Source organism: Perca fluviatilis, chromosome 20, assembly GCF_010015445.1.
Source record: "Perca fluviatilis chromosome 20, GENO_Pfluv_1.0, whole genome shotgun sequence".
Taxonomy (NCBI): Eukaryota; Metazoa; Chordata; class Actinopteri; order Perciformes; family Percidae; genus Perca; species Perca fluviatilis.
The window spans coordinates 16,205,805-16,227,494 of record NC_053131.1 but is presented as its reverse complement, the minus strand read 5'-3'; the positions used below and the strand labels follow the sequence as shown (position 1 = coordinate 16,227,494).

At 40.8% G+C, this 21,690-nt stretch overlaps 1 protein-coding gene across 2 annotated transcripts; it reads left to right on the top strand.

Annotated features, from left to right (window-relative positions):
* Positions 1-185: 185 nt before the first annotated feature.
* Positions 186-20,035, top strand: ptpn21 (protein tyrosine phosphatase non-receptor type 21). 2 transcript variants are annotated; one of them, XM_039785841.1, is made up of 19 exons: positions 194-540; positions 1,596-1,895; positions 3,150-3,319; positions 3,727-3,824; positions 5,514-5,581; positions 5,687-5,757; positions 5,957-6,044; positions 6,201-6,289; positions 8,095-8,182; positions 8,599-8,678; positions 9,574-9,634; positions 9,835-9,916; positions 10,123-11,651; positions 12,386-12,526; positions 15,193-15,411; positions 16,802-16,930; positions 17,020-17,254; positions 17,547-17,707; positions 17,874-20,035. In XM_039785841.1, the coding sequence occupies exons 2-19, from the start codon at positions 1,716-1,718 to the stop codon at positions 18,000-18,002; spliced, it is 3,618 nt and encodes a 1,205-aa protein (XP_039641775.1). In that variant the 5' UTR covers positions 194-540; positions 1,596-1,715; the 3' UTR covers positions 18,003-20,035. The 2 variants fall into 2 exon arrangements, with proteins under 2 accessions (XP_039641776.1, XP_039641775.1); XM_039785842.1 differs by lacking the exons at positions 17,547-17,707; positions 17,874-20,035 and having other exon boundaries at positions 186-540; positions 16,786-16,930; positions 17,020-17,161.
* The last annotated feature ends 1,655 nt before the right edge of the window (positions 20,036-21,690 follow it).

Sequence of the window (21,690 nt, the reverse complement as noted above, 5' to 3'; positions counted from 1 at the left end):
AGCTGCCAGTCGATGTAAAAGGTAAACAGACAGGTCAGCGGCCAGCAGTTCCAGGCAGCTGTCCGGTTTCTGGCATTCTCCTCGCTCGGCATTCCAGCTGTCTGATGTCATGGCTCTGAAAACCTCCCTGTATTCCTCCGCCACGGAGGCACTACAATGCATTTATAAGCGTCTGACCAAAGAAGTACGCCAAACCATATGTTGTATATGGAGTTATTGAAAAGTCTTGAGTATATTCCAATTCGGTGATTTATCAATTGCTGAAGCACACTTATTAGAGCTGGAGCCGCGGATGTAGACGGAATACGCTTGTTGCTCTTCCAATCCCAGGAAGCGAAACACGCTTGGAACTTGAGTGAACTGTTGGACCAAGAGGCATGAGTGCTACGTTAATTTTGATCCACAAACAAACTACAGACTAATTGGCTGTCTCTAATTCCGATAAATATCTAGAAAGTTGCGTAATCCATCGACCTTGATGGCGGAATATCTCCGGACCTAATTCTAGTTGGACTTCTAAATTGCATGGAGTGGCTAACGGTAATGTAAATGTTTTTGCCCAAAATATCTACCGGCAACGTCAGCTTCCCAAGGGTGTCGTCTATTTGCTGGAACATAAGTTAGCATGCTAGCGTTAAAGCTAATTTAACGACAGTAGTTAACGGTTAAAGTTAGAGATATTTAAACTAGCTACGTTATCAATGAAAGTAGCTAACGTTAGTTAGTCCGCACAATGTCAGATATTTGGAACAAACCTATTTGAATTTAAGTAACGCTAAGTTAGTTAGCATTAAGTTATAACGTCGATAAATTGTAATGAAATGGATGCATGTTTGAGATGGATAGCAGCAGGGATTTTGCAATAACGTTAGCTTGCTGCGTATTAAATCAGGTCGCTCTTGTCAGTGTTTGGATCAGACTATTAACTGAAAGGGGATTAATCTAACGTTAACCACAATCTTGGAAAATGGCTTGCAACCCTTATTATAAACGTCAATTGACGTTACACAGGTTAGGTAGCCCACTACAAATTGCTGTCCATAGATTTGCTTTCAGTTTTTTTTCTTTTCTTCTCAGAGTGTAGCTAAACTTAAAAGACTTTTGGAGAAATGGTAACGTTAACGCTTTGGTAGCAAATCCGAGATGGCCAAGTCAGGTCATTTAAAACAAAATGCCGCATTTAAGACGATTACTTTACGATAAGTCTGGGTTTGTCTGGTCCAGCGTGTGTTTCAGCGTGACTGACCAGGTGTGAAGTTTATTTATCGTAACCTATTCATTAGTGATGATTATGACCACTAAAGTATGGTGCTTGTGTATGATGCATCCTCCCTTTCCAAGTTTGCGACATGACGCTAGCCTTTCTTGTGAATTGTAGCGTTTTAGAGCCTGTTTATTGGCAGACCCCCTCGCTCTGATATCTATCCATAAATACATGTAAAGGTCCTATTTGTGCATGTATGTGTATTTCGGGCCTGTGTGTAATTTGTGGGGGAACAAAACAGTCAAAAAAATTTAATTTCCCCTTTTCTTTTTTTTCTTGTGAATCGTGTGTTTTGGGAATGTATTGAGATGTTTCTTGTCTCACTTTTCAGATCTGTCTGTCTGATGATGAACCTCATGACTTGTAACATTCACACATTTTTCGAGGGGACAGCAAGGGGAGTCATTTCTCTGGACTAAGTGAAGACCTCCCTCTTGAAGAAGTTTGAAACATGCCCTTGCCATTTGGCTTAAAACTCAAAAGGACTCGAAGGTATACAGTTTCAAGCAAGAGCTGTCTTGTCACTCGGATTCAGCTGCTCAATGGAGAGTTTGTTGAGTTTACACTTTCAGTGGAGAGCACTGGACAGGAATGTTTGGAGGCAGTTGCTCAGAGACTTGAATTAAGAGAGGTATGTATGTTTTCATGCAATACAATTGCTGATTGTTCTTTTTATATACTTTTTTGAGACTCGCCACAAGGACAAGGTTGTCTTTTGGCCACATTCTTACTAGGAACTGGTAAGCAGTACACAGAAACTGAGATAACCAGTTTGACATTGTTTATTCATATAATACAATATTATAGTCTTTGTCCTGCTTATAACATGATTTAGGAATTTGTCAATTGCATACACTGCATTAACATGTATGTAACCAACTCATCACACAGATTAGCAAACTTATGCATGTTTTTGAAATTTTCATTCTAACAGAAGTGGCAGCTCTCAGAGCATCGCCAATAATGGTCAAGAAAAGTAGTTCTGAGTCAGTATTGAATAATGTTCTAAGCTTCATGTCTGCATTTGGTCATTATGGTCACACAGTGAAAACTACCTGTTAGTCATGAGCTGAAAGAGATGCTGTCACTTCCAGTTGCACCTCAAATCAACAGTAGAGACTGCTGAATATGCAGGCGATCTGGCCTAGGAACTTGCACTATATGACAGTTTCTGTTTATTTTTGCTGCATAATGTAGCAAGGCTTCATTTATTGGTCTGTCTAGCAGCGCTACTGACAGGCCCCCACTCTCAGTTAGAGTTTTTCATGTACGCAGAGAGTAATAACTGTACTGTTTGTTTTTGATGTCACAGGGTTTGTTTGTGCATTTCGGTTCTCAAGTCAGTCTTTGGTAGAAAGGGTATTTGTAGTTGTTAACCTAATGCTGGTTTAAGAGCAAATCATAGTAGGTCTCTTTCAGCTTAATTGTCTCTGGTAAACAGCAAGCCTATAGGGGTTACTTTTCTTAACAGTTCACTGTGTGATGTTCAGTAGGTCCCAAGACAACAGCCTATACACCTAGAGGTTTGTAGTGGTTACGTTTTCAGGTCTACATATGTTTCGAATGTTATGTATATAATTATGAGAAGTATGCACTAAGTGACCAAACAGGAGACGTGTGATATTGATCTCAAGCAGTCACACAATATTATACTACAGGTCGATGTGTAATATATGTTTTAAGTAAGTGTGCGTTCCTTTTTAGTTGACTACAGACTGTAGAACCTAAATTATTGTGATATACATACATACATACATACATACATACATACACACATACACACACACACATACACACATACACACACACACACACAAGTTGTCCAAAAATGTCCTTGATCACAGTGTGGTTCAGGTGTAATGCTTGTGCTTGCTTTCTTTGTTAGATAACATACTTTAGCCTGTGGTACTTCAACAAGCAGAATCAGCAGAGATGGATTGACTTGGAGAAGCCGCTAAAAAAGCAGCTGGACAAGTATGGGCTGGAGCCCACCGTTTACTTTGGAGTCGTGTTTTACATACCCAGTGTCACCCAACTGCAACAGGAGATCACAAGGTGATGTTCCATCAGTGACACGAGGTGTCTTGTCTAAACTTATTAGCTTAGGGACAATTTATCTTCACAAATGGCAGTCAAAAAGTTATACATTTTAGTTTTTTTCTGTAAATAAGCTTTGGCCAGGTTAAGGTGGCCTACAGTGGAAGTTGTACCCCCTGAACCAGGTGCCACTTTATACTGATGTCTTCTTACCTCTCCCCATCCATCTCTTATAATACTTCAATCCAATCAGAGAAGTATCAAGTATTAATATTATGAATATGTCAGAAGCTATTTTAATACTGTTCCATTTGACAAGCTAAGTAATTACTTTTCAGCTGTTTCTGCAAACCTGAACGAAGTTGTCATATTTGGTTGCTGCTTGTCGATTCTTTACTCTTGAGTAACCCTCTCTGTCTCCACAGATATCAGTATTATCTACAACTGAAGAAGGATGTTCTGGAGGGCAGGATCTCATGCTCACTAGAACAAGCTATTCGTTTAGCTAGCCTGGCAGTTCAAGGTAATATGAATGTAGCCGTGCAACAGAAAGTTAAAGGAACACGCCGACTTATTGGGAATTTAGCTTATTCACCGTAACCCCCAGAGTAAGACAAGTCGATACATACCCTTCTCATCTCCGTGCATGCTGTAACGCTGTCTGACGGCTCCAGCATTAGCTTAGCCCAGCACAGATCCTGCAGGTAACTGGTTCCAACTAGCCTACTGCTCCGAATTGTGACAAAGTGACAAAATACGCGCCAACATGTTCCTGTTTACATGTTGTGATTTGTAGAGTCACAAGCGTGTACAAAAACAACGTAACATGAGACACAGCCACCTTCTATCCTTAAACAAACCGGAACTATATTCTCAGACAGGCTTGCGAAGGCATCACTCTGCCCAAGGTACTATATTCTTCCGCCTGAGAATATAGTTCCCGGTTTGTTTACGGTTAAAAGATGTCTGTGTCTCTTTTTCTACGTTGTTTTTGTACACGCTGTGACTACAAATCACAACATAATAAATAGGAACATGTTGGCGATTGTCACGTCTCCGAGCAGTAGGATTACTGGAACCATTCACCTGCCTGTTCTGTTATGGGCTGATGCCGCTGGAGCCGTCAGACAGCTTTACAGCACGCACAGAGATGAGAAGGGTATGTATCGACTTGTCTTACTCTGGGGGTTACGGTGAATAAGCTAAATTCCCAATAAGTTGGCGTGTTCCTTTAAGTTTGACAAGCTTGGTGTTTCTTGGCATAAATCCTTCTGTAGTGACAGCTTTAAGTCCCATGCATAGTAATTACAGGTGCAATTACACATCAATTGTCCTTAAATCATGATACCGGCTGCTGAAACGCCAAACTTTTCCTCACATCTTCAAAATTGTACTGGAAACAGGTTTACTAGGGTTAGGGTGTAACTCCAATAAGCCTATTGATTCTCAAACAGTTGCATTTTAATCTCAATCAGTGCAGGAGAAAAAAAAAATGGGACTTTAATTTGGAATTTCATAAATTGTCTTGTCTGCTGCTTGCATTAGCTTTAGCCCTGACATGTCCTCCAGCCAGAAGAATCTCAAACGCTGCTGGCAAAGTTATATCAGGCTCTGCAACTTACTGGCCTGGGTGTTGGCATAGCAGAGCCGCTGAGATCACTTACTGCTGCAGCCATGTTCAAATGACTGACCAGCATGCAATATGTGGATTTGAAGATAAGAAAAAAATAAAATAACTAAGAAAGTTCCCTTTTTAGATTTAATCACTGCTTAAGTTGTCATGCAAACTTGCATTTGTGCTGTAAATGTGTTGTTTAGTTTTCTATTTTCTGCCTCTGGCTAGTGTATTTTGGAATGTAGGGCAGTTGTAGCTTTTGACAAGTGCTGATGCCTGGATACCCAACATAGTTGTGAATGTTGCCAGCAGACAGCCTGAGGCTGGTAACAGTTTTGGACCTCCACGTTGTCAGACGCTGAAGCAATTCCCTTTCTTAACAAACAGGCCCCTCTCCTAAAATTAGTTAATCTTGTCATCATGCACTGCAGCTTTCCAAAAGGCATTACACCATTCTGCAATTTTTGAATGTCTATTTGGCCTTGTACTAAATGCAGAAATGGACATGTAATAGAGTTTATTCAGAGAGCAGTGTCATGCAGAGGAGGCCTATGCCTTGCTGTATTTAATCATTAAGTGTCTTTTTTTTGTCCACAGCTGACTTTGGCGACTTCAATCGATATGATTCCCAGGAGTTCCTGCAGAAGTTTGCACTGTTCCCTATTGTAAGGATTTTATTTTTTATCAACATGTTACATGAAAAATGTTGCAGCTATCCTTATTTGTATTTAAATACCAGCATTGTTTCAAACCTGACTCTGTCTTTGCAGGACTGGATCCAGGATGAGCGAGTCCTGGAAGAGGCCACCCAGAAAGTGGCTCTTCATTATCAGTCCTTCAGGTGAGCAGGTGTTCTCCGCATCAGCCTGCCTCTTCTGTGTGTGGATCAACAGACAAACAGCCTTGCATACATCACAGACATGAATCAACATTACATAAGTTTATGCATTGCTTTGCTTGTTAGTGTTCCAGCCTTGGTGTTTTATGTAGGTTCAGTGGGTTTTGATGGTTATTTTTGGTCATATTTTTGTCTTGTTCAGGGGTTTATCAGCCCCAGAGGCAGAGATGTTGTACATGCAGGAGGTGGAGAAAATGGAAGGCTATGGCCAGGAAAGCCATCAAGCCAAGGTAGGTTTACGAGGTCCAGCCTGCGATCCCCAACAGCCCAAACGTCGACGAAGTATGACATTGGCTAACTAGAATCTGAACTCATATTTTCTCTCTGGATTCTTTCACCTGAAAGACTGTTCTGAATGTCTTTATCCTCTCCTTTCATCTAAACAGGATAGTACAGGTACAGATGTTTCCATGGGATCCTGCCTCGATGGCATCTTTGTCAAGCACAAAAATGGCAGGCCGCTTCTTTTATTTAGGTAAGTCGGGAAATAAGGATGTAACGGTATGAAAATTTTACCTGACAGTTATAGTGACCAAAATTATCACGATTTCGGTATTATCGCGGTATTTTTAAAATTGTGTTAAATATCTTAAGAAAAGCACTGATAGGCCTACACAAGCTGAAATAGTTTCAAAAGTGTAACCGTGCTTATTATATTACAAAAATATAGGCAATAGGCTTGTAAAAACTGTTAAACTGGCTACTGAAACACTGGCCCGCTGTAGGGTGGCCGTTAAGAACTTGAACCAGAGATGTCCGACTTTGAGATCCAGGAAGATTTATTTACAACTCAAACATGAAGTTAACTATTAAGTTGTATTTGTCGTTACATGTGAAGTTGGATGTGGTTCTGAAATATAAGCAAATAGTAATGCACATTAATAAGCATCTGACTTACTATAAAGATTATTTAACAAAACTAAATGTTATAGCCACCAGCATAACAAGAAACAATACTAAGAATTAAATACATTTCTCTGTAATCATTAACATAAATGTAACATATTGCTCAGTAACACAAACTGAGAATAAGCCACATCTATTACAGCACACATATCCATAACGGAGCAAACCGTGTAATACACCTTTAATAGCTAAGCAGGTGGCTCCACAGCACTAGTATGTTTACTGGCGATTGCACGTTGCTAGCAAATTGCCCTAACACAACCTTAATGTCAACATGTGGCTGCACAAGTAATATTAAACAATCTATCAGCTATGCAATAAGAAACACAGCACATATTATTATGGCGATAATCTCTCTCTCTCTCTCTCGCTCGCTCCAAATAAATGTCACGTCGTAACACGGCGCTAAACTTATCGTAGCAGAACACTTGTATGAATATGAAATATGAATAAACGTAGCTTTAAACGTTTACACAGATAACGAGGCAGTAAAACCCATGACAGTTTAGCAAGCTACAGAATAGTTTTAATTTAGGTTCTGGGCTACATACATCACTTCAACGAGTCCGAAAAGGGAAAGGAATGATAAAGAAAAAAGTCAGTTTACAGCTGATGCGTTCTGTCTTCTCCTGTCTGAGCGCAGTGCGCCTGCGCGGCAACTTCAGGAGACTTGGATGAAGCTGGGAAAGATTCATAACAGGGTTTCCACACCGTGGTAATCCACCGTGATGATAATAATTATATTTTAAATGAAAACTGTAATTGTTATCGTCAACATTTTTACCGTGTTTTACTGTTTACACCGGTAATCGTTACATCCCTATTGGGAAACAAACTGGTTCAGGTTTGTTTGACTATTACAACAATGCCTAAAAGTCCAGAAATATGATGAATACTTCTAAATATGAACAATAAAAACTTTGTCTGTTAAATTGTGACTTGTAGCAGTAATTGTAATGAATCAGACGATTCTGTCAGTTTAGATTGAGTTTTCTGGCCCAGCTCACATCTATTCTTAGGTGAGGTTGTCTGCTGTAATGTTCCTTAATGCTTTCTAGACTGGAGTGTGGCCCAAGAGGAAATGAGTCAGGTAGACTGTGATTTAAACTGATAAGGATTGTGGGAGCATTATCATTATTGTCAGTCAAGTGAGTAAATATACATTCTTGACCTTGGCTAAACTGTATCCATCTACATAACATAATCAGTACTAGATACCTTTTTTGATCGACTCCCACATATGTATGGTTTTTATTTTGCATTGTTAAATCAGTGCCACAGGCTTTTTTAAAATGCAAGGTTTCATAACTGCCATGACATCATGTGTTTTTTTTCTCCTTTCTCTCTGCCACCATGTTTTATTTGGCTGTGTAGGTGGAATGAAATTAACAACATGAGTCACAACAGGTCCTTCTTTGTCCTGGAGCTAGCCAACAGAGAGGAGAGTGTCCAGTTCCAGACCGTGAGTCTCTGCTGCCCTTGCACCTTCTCTTCTCTACCCATCCCCTGGGACATTTCAGTCTCTTATTGGATTTAGCAAAACTAGAAATTGCTGTCGTCGTGGAGCTTACCATCAGCTGAACAATGTGTGTGTGTGTGTGTGTGTGTGTGTGTGTGTGTGTGTGTGTGTGTGTGTGTGTGTGTGTGTGTGTGTGTGTGTGTGTGTGTGTGTGTGTGTGTGTGTGTGTGTGTGTGTGTGTGTGTGTGTGTGTGTGTGTGTGTGTGTGTGTGTGTGTGTGTGTGTGTGTGTGTGTGTGTGTGTGTGTGTCAAAAAAAAAGTATTTGAGGGCATTCACATGAACCGCTTTGTTTTGAAAACATCACCTCTCTACTAATTGTTTCACAATGTAATGATTTTCCTTCTCCTTTTTTGTGTAGGAAGACATGGAAACCTCCAAATATGTGTGCCGGATGTGTCTGGCCAGACTCAAGTTTTATAAGATTAACAAGAGTAGCCTGTAAGTGCGTCTGTGTGTGTATCTCTTTGTTCACTGTCGTCTCATGTATGTGTCCTTCTCTTTGGTGTAGCCTCACTCTATCCTCCTCTCTTCAGAGAGGAGTGTGACCCCCTTGCTTCTGAGGGCTCCCAGAAGTCCCTTCTCACTCTATCCTTTCCTCGCTTTCCAATGCTCTCTCGTCCCTCTCTGCCTTTTAATAAGGGGTGAGCAACACTATCAGCCACCACCTTAAGTATGGCTTTCCAGCAGGTGCCAACACCCATTCCTTTCTGATTACCTAGCCAACAATGCCACAGCAAACCGGCTCTCTACTGTATATCGGAAATAGGCCTTAGGTTGTGAAGCATGTAGTGACTTTTCATCCTAGTAAACTCTAATATTTGGTTTATTATTAAGAATAGCCTCTATTTTGATGAAGCCAAAGGGGATCATAATCATAAAAATGAAAGCATTGTAAAATCCAAAGGGATATCAACACTATTTGTACAATGAAGATGACCAGATTAACTGTTTTAACATTTTTTTTATTTAAGGTCATTTTAAATCTTTGAACTACAATTTACTACAGTTGTTCAGTATCTGCTTTGATCAGATATTTACAACATTAAACACAGAGAAGATTGCCGTGTTTTGTTAGATGCAAGTTAATCAAAATTAAAATGCATCGCACAACTCTTCTCCATTACACCATGCTTGCTGGTGTACTCTAGAAAAAGCATTGCTTGGTGTACTGGAGAAGATTTGAGCGTCATTTTTAAGTTTGATGGACCTGTTCTGTACCTTGCTGTGTTTGCGTTTTGAAAGTTACATGACAAAAGGACAAAGTAAGGTATTGGAAGCAGTAGTGCTATTGGGTCAGGTCATCTTTTTTGACCGACATTTGTTTTCCCACCAGACAAACCCAGCCTACAGTTGTCAACCCAGTCAGACGGAGATCCTCTACTAGAATATCTCTGGTAATGTTCATGCTCACTTTTCACATGTTGCATGCTTGCATAGTTCCCTGATGATTGTCTGGCTTACATTGCAGCACATGATGTATATTCAAATCATTTTCTAAGGGTGTGTCACCACAAAGTTATATTTCATTCTTTGCTCTTGGGCAGTATTCAGATCATATGAGCCGTAACTGAATCCCTCTCTTGTTGATTTACAGCCAAAGCCTCAGGCTTACATGATGCCCCCTCCACAAATGCACTACAATGGTCATTTCACAGAGCCTTACACGTCATCACAAGGTAACTACTGTATAGAGGGTGGCTTGCAACTGGGAACCTAAAAAACGAGTGCATGGGATAACATTTCAAGTTACTAAACTATGCAAATAATCTTTTTATTTTTTTTGGCAATTTGATTGCCTGCAGCTAAATTTTAATATAGCATTGTTTTGAAATTATAATCCATTGCCCATTTTAGGATGTTTTGTTAATTTGCTCTCTCACAGACAACTTGTACATGAACAGTCAGAACGGTTATTACTACCACTCCCAGACCAGCCTGGACTGCTCTCCTCTGGAATACAGCAGCGGAGGGCGTTTACGTAACGGCAGTGTGTACAGCGCCCACAGTACCAGCTCTCTAACCAATCCTCAGCACTATCATCAGCCCTCACCCATGTCCTCCAACCCCTCTATCACTAGCGATATCACAAGGCCAGACTATGTTCCCTCGCATCGCCACAGCGCTCTCATCCCACCTTCCTACCGTGCAACTCCTGATTATGAGTCAGTGATGCGTCAGAAGAACCGGGGAGCAGGAGGAGGGATGCTTTTGTCTCAAGAGCATCGGCAGAGCCACTCCATGAGGAACCTGAACATTGGAAACTCGTACGCCTACAGCAGACCAGACCCTCTAGTTTACAGCCAGCCAGAGATCAGAGGGGAGCATGGCGGAGCAGCCCAACATTATCACTATCCCTTCCATCTGGGCTCCAGCTTCCACAGCCCCTCTCCATACCCCTACCCTACGGAGAGGAGGCCCGTAGTGGGGGCGGTTAGTGTCCCGGAGCTCACTAATGTCCAGTTACAACAGGCACAGGAGTATCCAGCCCCTAACATCATGAGAACACACGTGTACCGACCACCTCCACCCTACCCATACGCCCACCCTCGGCCTGCTAACAGCACACCTGACCTGTCGCGTCACCTGTATGTCAGCAGTAGCAACCCAGACCTGATCATCACGAGGCGTGTGCATCACTCAGTCCAGACTTTCCAAGAGGATAGCCTGCCGGTTGCCCACTCTTTACAAGAGGTGTCGGAGCCTCTTTTCAGCGGACCCCCACAGAGACACCCATACCATGCTCAGAAGCGGAACTCTATTGAGGTTGCTGGATTAGCACATAGTCTCGAGGGGATGCGGGTCAAAGAGCGGACTGTGTCTTCTTCAGCAGCTGAAACTGCCACACCCCCTCCGGCCCTGCGTGGTGGACGCTCTCAAGGCTCTCAGCTCAATGTGTTTTTGGAACGTACAAAGACAGAGGACAGGGGGGACAGAAGTGTGGACGTGCAGTATGGACACAAAAAGTCCCTTTCAGATGCCACCATGCTAGTTCACAGTAGTGGTGAAGAAGAGGAGTTTGAGGAAGATAGCGGACGTCACACTCCACTTTCTCAGGATGCAATAGCAGCGACTGTTCCTGACCAGCCGTCACAAAAGCACCACAGCTTGACATCTCTCTCCTCTCTGACGCCTCAGCAACAGACTCCCATAGAGCCGCCTCCCGCATATCCCATAGGCTCTTCTCTTGACCCCTCTATAACCAGCTCCTTGACTTACAAGGTTCACCCCCTGATCCAGGAGGCTGAGCCTTTGTACTTGCTGTCAGATTTACGACAGCCCAGGATTATGCCTTCAGTCTCTGAGGGAGACCTGAGTGGCCAGGCCAAGCAGAAGACTAAGAAAGAATTCAAGAAGAGGCCTGTGTCTGATGTGCCTCCTGGGAAGAAAACAGTAGAAGGTTTGCCCCCTCCGGTGAGTCCTGTTCCCAATTACATTACATTATTTGAATAGTGCAATAATTGATAAACATTTTGAAATTGAGAAATAAAGATATTTCTCCATGTTACCTCAGAGAGATATATTTTTGCATTAAAGCTTTTGTGCTTAACTTTTTTATATTAATGAATGTCTGTCTGTTACATTCAAGCAATTGCCAAATGAGTTGCTACAAAGCTAATTAAGACTATCCGCTCCACAAAACACTCTCTGTATTTCTCAGTATGGTTATGTTTAGAAACTGGTGTCGTCCGGTGACGCATAAAATTGAATGAAGATAATGACCTCCTTGGTTACAAGCAGCTGCGTGGAGGAGGGGTGGGGGGTGGTTCGCAATCACGGGAGTTTTTTTGTCATTACTTAGAATTCCACATGGGGGAGACAGAAACTACACACTATTGCTATTGCTAACCTATCACACCATTCAATTGCACTTCAGCATACCACTTGGCACTTGTTTTTTTCTTCTTAGTAACACAACATGTCTATGCCTCATATAAAGTGAAGAGTATGCATACACAGCAACAGAGGTAGTTTCAGTGGCCAGCTTTGAATGACGCAAACAACACATATTGAAAGAATGTTGTTGGACTACCTTGTAAAACCGGAAAGGTGACATTCACTCAGTAAACACCCAGCGAGGCTGCGCTACTTACTTCCTCACTGCGAGGCTCACACTTTTCTTTGTCTCTACTCGGTTGTCACACCAGGGCATGAAGAAAGGAGCTAGGTCAGAGGTGAAGAAGATGGGCCCTCTGAAGGTAGCCCATCTAAATGGCCTGTCAGTGTCCAGGCAGCCAATGTACGAAGAGGTCAAGGATGAGCCTGAAAGAGCCTCTAATGACGAAAGGGTAGGACTCTTTGATTTTGTCAGTGATTTGCTCCCTGACAGATGGACTTGTAAAGCAGAAACCAATGTAAATGTGTAGTTTATGCAATTGCAATTTAAGAGATATGTGAGATTTGTTACATATTGCTTATGTTGTTAATGACTTGTCTATGGCCGGAAAAAAAATCTCATAACCAGGAGCTGCTGGCTGTGTTGGTAGTAATAACCTCCTTGTAGTTGAGGATTTTGTTATGTAGAATACATGAAGGAGTAAGTCTTAGTCAATGTTATTGTTCTTGTTAATCTTGTTACTGCCACTGTCAACTTGCTTTGACAGTGGAGGTAAATTCCAGACACAACGGAAAATAATTAGCAGTTAAGATAATCAAGTTGTCATCTGTAAGCATACTGTACATTCCCAAATGTCTGACACAAGAATTGTCAGCCAAAGACATAGGTTATTACAGTACAGATTACAAACTTGTAGTTCACTTCTACACATGGTAGTTTGCTTCTTTATCGTATAAATCCATCTCCCTATGTCATCCGCCTATTCATCATGCACAAAATTCCACTACTGTAGCCACAATTTGGTCTTAACAATAATATTGCATGTTTCAAAAATAACTGAGTGCTGCTAAGTATTTGCATCTTTTACAGATTTGTAAAAAGAAAAACTGATTATTTTTTAAAAGGAGCTGTTCAATTTAAACAGATTTTCACACATACTTTATGTCCTCCTGCATCCAAATTTGGTGTATCCACCATCTGCCACTGAAAACTGTCCTGTTAGGGCAAGCACATCTCAAGAGTGTCTACAGTAATAGAAAGTAAAACTACTGTAATAGAAAGTAAAACTTAAATGAGCTGCAGATTGTGAATCAGAGTCCCTCATAAAAGTGCTTCTATGCTGCAAATGTATTATTGTCAGAGATGGGAAGTAACGAAGTACAAATACTTCGTTACTGTACTTAAGTAGATTTTTCGGATATTTCTACTTTACTTTACTATTTTTTTTTGTGGCGACTTTTTACTTTTACTCCTTACATTTTAACACGAATATCGGTACTTTCTACTCCTTACATTTTAAAAATTGGCTCGTTACTTTAGTTTTGTACAAGAGGTCGTAATGTCGGAGAATAGCGTGGACACACGCCTCACACCCACGTTCGCCTCATACACAGAAAAAAAAGTGAGAAAAAAAAAAGAGAGACTGCTGGCCGGAGGATAATCAGTTGAGATGGTGTGTGTGCGTCCTTGAGAACTGTAAGTCGTATAACTTATGTTGTCAGTTCATTTAAGCCTGTTATTGTATTGGTCTATAGTTCCTGCACAGTTAAAGTAGGTTAGCTAGTGATTTAGTTGTTTGTGTTCTTCACCTGTTAGCTAGGTTTCACGTTGCTACACGCAATGTCATTCCCAAGCATCAAAAGAGAGAAGTTGTCCGTGTTTTATAGACACACCTGGGGGGGGGGCGAAGTTTGAAACCAGCATCAGCTTTAAATACTGTCCTAATCTAGTCCTCACTAGCAAGTTTCAAATAATTTCACTGGAGTTACCGTTATTATTTTTCACGTGATCAATACCGAATTCAATCTAATTGGATGGGAATATACTGTAGGCTACGTTGCATGTAACGCACCACTACAAGACGACTCGACAGATTCGGCCGCATTCTGCATTCATTTGCGGCAAATAATTGCAGCATGATGGTGGTAACGTTAGCACTAGTAGTATGGACGGCGACATGATTGAAAATGAAGAAAACAGAGATCCCAGAGATTAGGCAGACAAGCAGCAAGACATTCCCAATCATCCCTGGCCTTATCTGAGAGAGATGTTTGAGATAGGCTAGGAGGCGTCAAGTATGACTCCTGGCCAATGTGCTGTGTAACTCTAAAAGTATGGGGAACTTCTTAATTAATCTATGTTTAGTAATTCATATTGTATCCTTTATTTTCTTTCTATATTTGAGCATACACACATACATGTAGATTCCTTTAAATGTTAAGGGGACGATTAAAAAAGAGAAACTGGATCTGTGAATTCTCACAGAATCACAATTGAATTCATATCTTGCTACTCAGTCAGAATCTTATTAAGCTGGAGTCCCAGTCTCTGTCACAATAATCATATATGTGATGTTTGGCAGACATCCATTTAAAATGTAGACAATGGCATATAAAGAGCCTGGTTTTTATGTCCACTGAAGTTTCTCATCTTGCACTCTAGTAACGTGTGTGGTCCAGGTGGCTTTGCATAAAAGTGGTTGTCATTCGCAAGGCTACTTTTACTTTTATACTTTAAGTACATTTCAAAGCCTGTACTTTGTTACTTTTACTTAAGTAAAGAAGTTAAATCAGTACTTCTACTTTTACCAGAGTATTTTTTAACACAAGTATCTGTACTTCTACTTAAGTACGGGAGGTGAGTACTTTTGCCATCTCTGATTATTGTCCACTATTTACAAGGATTTTCACATAATTTAATTTCTCATGCAAAGTATCACTGCTGATTCAATTTTGACCAGATTGGGAAATTATAGTGTGCATCTCACCACATCATTTTAAGTATCTATAAAAAATGTAATTTATTTGGGTAAAGGAAGCCAAAATGAGGTACACTTTGTGTGTCAGGGCTGCATTATCAATGGCAGTGATCTATTTACTGTTTCCCTGTTTGTTTTAGTGTAAAGTGCTGGAGCAGCATATGGAGAGAGGAGAGCTGTTGAAAGAGTATGAGAGTATCCCAAAGCGTCGTCCAGCAGGGGAATGCACTATCGCCCAGCTGCCAGAAAGCGGAGACAAAAACCGCTTCCAGGACGTCCTGCCTTATGATGACACCCGAGTGGAGCTGGTTCCCACTAAAGAGAACAACACAGGATACATCAATGCATCACATATTAGAGTAAGTTGTGCCACAATGTATCATAATTATCTCTTTGCAAATCACTTGTACATGATTGTGTTACATAATCAAGATAACAAAGCACTTACACACCCAGAAGAAGTCATCAATTAAGCCAGGGCTCAGTTTTGCTGAAATGCAGGTTTTTTGTTTTCTCTCCTGTATTATTTCTGTGAATTTAGAGTAATAATGGCAAAATCCAATATGCACCACAAAGTAAAGGTCTACATTTTAAAACCATGTTACAGCCTACTGAATACACTAATGGAAAAGTTCCCTTAGTGATAAACCAGGTGTTATGGCTTTTCTTTTTATCACCATATACTGTACTTTTCATTGAGACTTAGGGAATTATTTATTTTTTTAATCTTAGAGGAAGGAAAATACATACAGAATACAGAATTGCTTCTCAACAGTTTTCTGGATTTGAGATCAAGTCTGGTTGAATTTGTTTGGATGAAACAGCTGTTCATGTCTGACTGCTTCTCAACCACTTCAGAAAATCTAAATATTTGAGTTAACACCGAGTTTGACAGTTAGTGCATGACTGACCTATCAAAACAATGGAAGCACTTGAAAATAAGAATGGCCTGCTTAAAATTGTAGTACTTTTTTAAGGGGTACTCTAGTGATTTAGTCTCGCACTTTTATTAAGATGGCAGACTTGTGAGCGACAGATCAACGCAAAATGGTCTGGACAAATTAGTCAGGAGTTCCAAGGACGTAACTAACTATTCCAATGCAACTAAAGTTGTGCATTACGCGTAGTAGTAGTAGTAGTAGTGTCTTTTGTTTACACTTGACTCTCACTGCCTAGTAAATTCCCACGTCTGGGTTACAAACCCTCGGTTTGAAAGGCAGGGATCTGTTATAAATGTGTAGTCTCCATCCAAGCGCAAGCTGAGATAGCTTAGATGACATCACCTAGACTATTTTCTCAGACTTGACAAACTCCTCAGAAGACCTTATACAACTGTTTACATAGGCCAATTATTGCTCCTCATGATGAGTAAACTCAATTCTGAATAACCAGAATGAAACACGTTGAATAAAACCTGAGCAAATGATTCCACCCATCTACTGCACCGAGTCTATCGCCCAGCCCTGCTAACCAGAAACTCTTCTGTGGATTACAGCCACAGTTTACAACAGTATATTCCAGCAGTAAAGGGCATGTTACTCATGCAGGGGTGTTTCAATGACTGCTACTTAATCACATTCACTCCTTCATTATCATGTCTCTGCCACAATAGAAATACTCTACTGCTACTATTTCTGCTTCTATGGCTCAGATTTTAGAAGAATTACTTATTAGCTCCTGTGACTTTAAATATATATATATATATATATATATATATATATATATAAAAAAAGTCTCCTGTCTCATTAGATAACAGTAGGTGGACAGGAGTGGAGCTACATTGCCACGCAGGGTCCCCTGTCGAACACATGCCTGGACTTCTGGCAGATGGTGTGGGAACAGGGTGTCTCCATCATCGCCATGGTCACCGCTGAAGAGGTGCGTTGATTTCATATTTACAGCTCCACATTTGTTTTATTCCTCATTCCCTGGACTTAACCTTTTTGTACGTCATCTGATTCCTTCAGGAGAGCGGCCGAGAAAAGAGCTTCCGGTATTGGCCCAGACTCGGCTCACGACACAACACGGTGACGTACGGTCGCTTCAAGATCACAACGCGGTTCCGCACAGAGTCCGGCTGCTACGCCACCACGGGGCTAAAGATCAAACACCTGCTGACGGGCCAAGAGAGGACTGTCTGGCACCTGCAGTACACAGACTGGCCTGACCACGGGTGTCCTGAAGACTTCAAAGGCTTCCTCAGTGAGTGGGAGCTGTATCCGTTTGTCCTTTTATGGTCATCATGCTTTTAGGATTAGATGTCTACCTGAAAGACTGAAAATATGACCGTTGTACGTTGAATCAATAGCAACATTTGTTCCACATGGTGCCACGATACTAGATCCGTTTTGAAGGAAATTAAGATAACTAGTGAAGATGATCTCAAAGTCTTGAAAAGAGAATGTAAATGTTCCAAAGCTCTGTGTCAAAACTGCTGTGTTAATTTATTGTGTACCTAATTCAGTCTCAAGTGAGTGTTCTCGTCTTTGTCCAGCCTACCTGGAGGAGATCCAGTCTGTGAGGAGACACACAAACAGCATCAGTGACCCAAAGAACACCAACCTACCTGTGCTGGTCCACTGCAGTGCTGGAGTGGGACGGACTGGTGTGGTCATCCTGTCTGAGATCATGATAGCCTGTCTGGAGCACAACGAGGTAACTCCCTCACTTAAAATAAAACCTGTGTACTTGTGCTTTTTTTTTTTCTCCCTCCAAGTTATGACCTCAGCTGGTGTTTTTTCTTCCCCTGTTGCTTTGCCGTTTGTTGTTTCTAGATGAAAGACTGCCATCTCTCTCATACTAAAAGTCTGACTTGTTTCAGATGCTGGATGTCCCAAAGTTCCTGTCTAAGCTGCGTAGTCAGAGAATGATGATGGTTCAGACCTTGTCTCAGTACACCTTCATCTACAAGGTCATCATCCAGCACCTCCGCAACTCCAGGCTCATATGAGCACGCGTCTGTCCGGCCCGACTTCAACACCCAGCACACACGGCCATCACAGGTGATTGTAGCGTGGCGTCTGCTCCAGGTTTATGCCAAACTGCACCGTGAGGACGCAGCGGTATGAATCTGTTCACTGTAGCGGTCGGTATTTGGCGGACCCCGTTTGGTGAAGTATTAAATCGGGCAAGGCTGAAGAAATGATGTGTGGATGTACAAGAATGAAGTGATACCAAATTGAGCATAAAGACTTATGACCTGCCTCTAAACAGTATTATATATTATTTTTTACATACATTATTGCTTAATGAAGCCCAGCACTTTTACAGTACTTTGCTGTACATAATGAACCAATGTTAAGCTGCATTTAAAAAAAAAACAAAAAACAATCTTTATTATAGATATGTATCAAAAACTGTATTTTCATTTGACAAAGGTCACGTTTTGGATTGCTACGTTTGGTAACTATTGGTTCTGATAATGAAGGATATTTCTGTAGTGATGAAGGCTCTGAAAATGGCAGATTGTCTCGTGTGAAGGTTTCATTATTTTATCATGTGGCCTGTGGTGGTACAGACAGGGGTTTGTCCCTGCATTTAACTTAAGAATATAGATTTACATTCAACAGAATGATGCTAATGTATACTGTATACCTCGTGATTTGGCTGCGTTACTTGGTATGAGCAATTTCCATGTTTAAAAAAGCTCTAGAACCCACCAAACGTCTATCTACAACAAAACACCTGCTAAAAACAAATGTATATTCTGTGCACAGAGAGGGGTGGGAGGTGGATTGGTCTTTGTTAAACACTGGATTGATGCAAAGTAGAAATGCATTGCACAGTTCCAGAAATGTATAGTTAATGAGCAAAGAAGAAGAATGACCGAGCAGGTTTTTGAGTCAAGAGTAAAACTGGAAAATGTATTTTATACAATTTTTTTTCAACCTTTTTTATAATGAGAACTCAATATACTTTAACATATTTTGTCAAGACAAAGTGCCTAAATAGCTGCCTTGTAAAAGTTGAAAGGACTGTATTTTTGCATAAGAGGTTTTCATCCAGTGTTATTTAATGCAGCGATATGTAGGTGTTTATTAATGCCAATCAATACATTTGAGAAACATGCCTGCATGAAGCATAAGGATTGCAAACTATTGATCAGAATTTTTGAATTTGGCAAAAATCCTTTAAGTTGTGACTGTTGGGCCTGGGATTCATTGTTAAGTACATACAAAATTGGGAAGTGAGGCCATTTGTCAGTATTGAGATGTAAGTAACGTTGCTGTGCAGCAGGTTGGCTGTGGTGCTCAGTGAAAGTCTGAGGGCCAGACCATCTCTGTCTCAGTATTGTGCCCGTCCCGCTCGTTTTCGTGTGCAGACATCCTGTGGTTACAAATGGCCTTTGACTATTAATGAACACTTTCATATTTCCTGCTGCAGCTACAGGGAGTATTTAGAGCCCAGTTATGTAGTTCACCTGTACAGATATGATGCTTACAGGCATGGCAAAGTTAACATGAAGTCAAATATCTTAATGTTAATTTGAAATATTTTGACTACACGATCAATTCAAGACGCCAACTTAATTTAGTTTAAAGTGATTGTTGATCTCTCTTTTGTCTTACCCTGATGTTTTTGTCGTTGGTGGCAGACAAGTGGGCAATGATCTCTTAACTGGAGAAAAATACGTCTTGACTGATGTTGAGATGCGTTTGAGATGAGTTTTAACTGGATCTTTTTTTTAAAAGGCCCGGATCAATTTGGTTCAGGTTTGGTTTTTGTTTTAAGATACTGATTAAGTCTTTGTGTGGAGACTGAAAAGAGTGATTTTTGTGGCCAATGTGTAACGATGTTGTCCATGTACAGGGATGTTGTTCATAATGTACAATTTAAAATTCTGCTTTTATGAATATTTGTTATTGTACAAACTATGTATAAACTGTATCTATTGAACACAAATGATATGCCATTGGTAAAAAAAAGTGTAGAAAATCTTTTCAGCCAAGAATAAATATTTGGAAATAAATTGTAACGTCTCTATTCAGTTGAAGATCACCTACCGTTTCTCAGTTTACATCAAATCTAAGGACTTAGCCAGTGGCTCTCCATCGCTATGGCTGCACTCTGTATCGGTTGAATCAACACAACAAGTTTACATTATTGGAAGAGATCTTTATTAAATAAATTCAGAGGTGAAAAAGGATCACAGCTGGTACAGAATCTTCAAGGAAATGAGGCAAGAGAGTGGATATTTTTTAGTCTGAAATGTAAAGGTACGGATTTAAAGAGGGTGAGTCTCTGATCCTTAGTCTGATCTTCTTAGTGTCCTCGGCCCTCACTAAAAGGTAGCCATGGTTTCAGTCGTCAAGGTGCACACAGACACCTCTTTAGTCAGGGAAAGATCGCTTGGCAACATACTTCACTCCATCTAACACTTAAATGACATCATCCTAAAAGGCAAAATATTTTATGCTGAAAATGTGTTTTTTTTCCCCTCCATTTCCCTCAAATGCAAGCTGTCTCAATTCCATTTTACAAATTGTATACAGTATACTTATCTGTTATTGCAGTTAATATGAAAGGAAATCTACATATTTTCCTTTCATGTTTTTGGTAATTTTGTTTTCTTTTTATTTTTTGTATTGTTTTCCAGTTGTAATCAGCCCCCTCCATTTCCACTGTGCATTGCATTGTGGGAGAATAAGGTCTTTCAAAAACACACAAAAGTCAAGGTTGTTTTTTTAGTAGCCATACTGACAGTTTTAAGTATGCTTAATTTAGTCACTTTTACCGTGTGAACACAACACATACTCAAAACCTCTTTAGAATCAGTATGGACACAGGTACAGTATTATGGCCTAATGCAGATGTGCAAATTTCACTGAGGTTTTTTTTTAACATTAATATGAGTTCCCCGAGCCTGCCTATGGTCCCCCAGTGGCTAGAAATGATGATGATGATAGGTGTAAACTGAGCCCTGGGTATCCTGCTCTGCCTTTGAGAAAATTAAAGCTCAGATGGGCCCATCTGGAATCTTCCCTATATGTTGTCATAAGGGGAAAGGTTACCTCCTAGGGCTGCACAATTAATCGAATTTTAATCACGATCACGATTTTGGCTTCCCACGATCAAATTTGCGTGATCGAGCGATATTTAAAATGCGTCATTCCCTTCATAGAACAGTTTTTGCAAAGCCAATCTAGCGCTCCATAAACCACTGTCTGATCACATGTCTCCATGAGCCAATCAGAGCGGTTCCCTGCCTGCACCGTGCAGCTTAGTTTCTAGATGTAGACAGTCACAGAGGACAGAGTAACGTGAGGAAAATTCCACAACAGGTAGCAGTCGGTCATCATAAGCCGGTCACAATGTTTACCAGTTTACCAGTAAACGCAACGTTTTGTCCCGGCTGTGTTGTTTTTCAGACAACAGCAGTGACCAGTGCTAGTTTGTGTCTTTTAGCTCATAGCTTTAGCAGCAGACTGTTGGATGTCCTGCTGTTGGAAACCTACAGTGAAATACAGACACACTACACTGTTTAGCAGTCAGCTACTGTGGCTAACGGTAGGCTAACGTTACCTGCTGTATAATGTGTCATTAGTGTTTACTAGCGTGACATTCAGCGATGTTTATGTTGTCTCTAACGTGGGTTTCGGAGCATCAGAGCGCAACGCAGACATGTAAGTGGCCGCGTA

Excerpts from the sequence above, each read along its gene's own strand:
- ptpn21 (XM_039785841.1), top strand. The coding sequence starts at position 1,716 with ATGCCCTTGCCATTTGGCTTAAAACTCAAAAGGACTCGAAGGTATACA. Across the intron at positions 3,320-3,726 it reads CTGCAACAGGAGATCACAAG|ATATCAGTATTATCTACAAC; the intron begins GTGATGTTCCAT and ends CTGTCTCCACAG. Across the intron at positions 11,652-12,385 it reads TAGAAGGTTTGCCCCCTCCG|GGCATGAAGAAAGGAGCTAG; the intron begins GTGAGTCCTGTT and ends TTGTCACACCAG.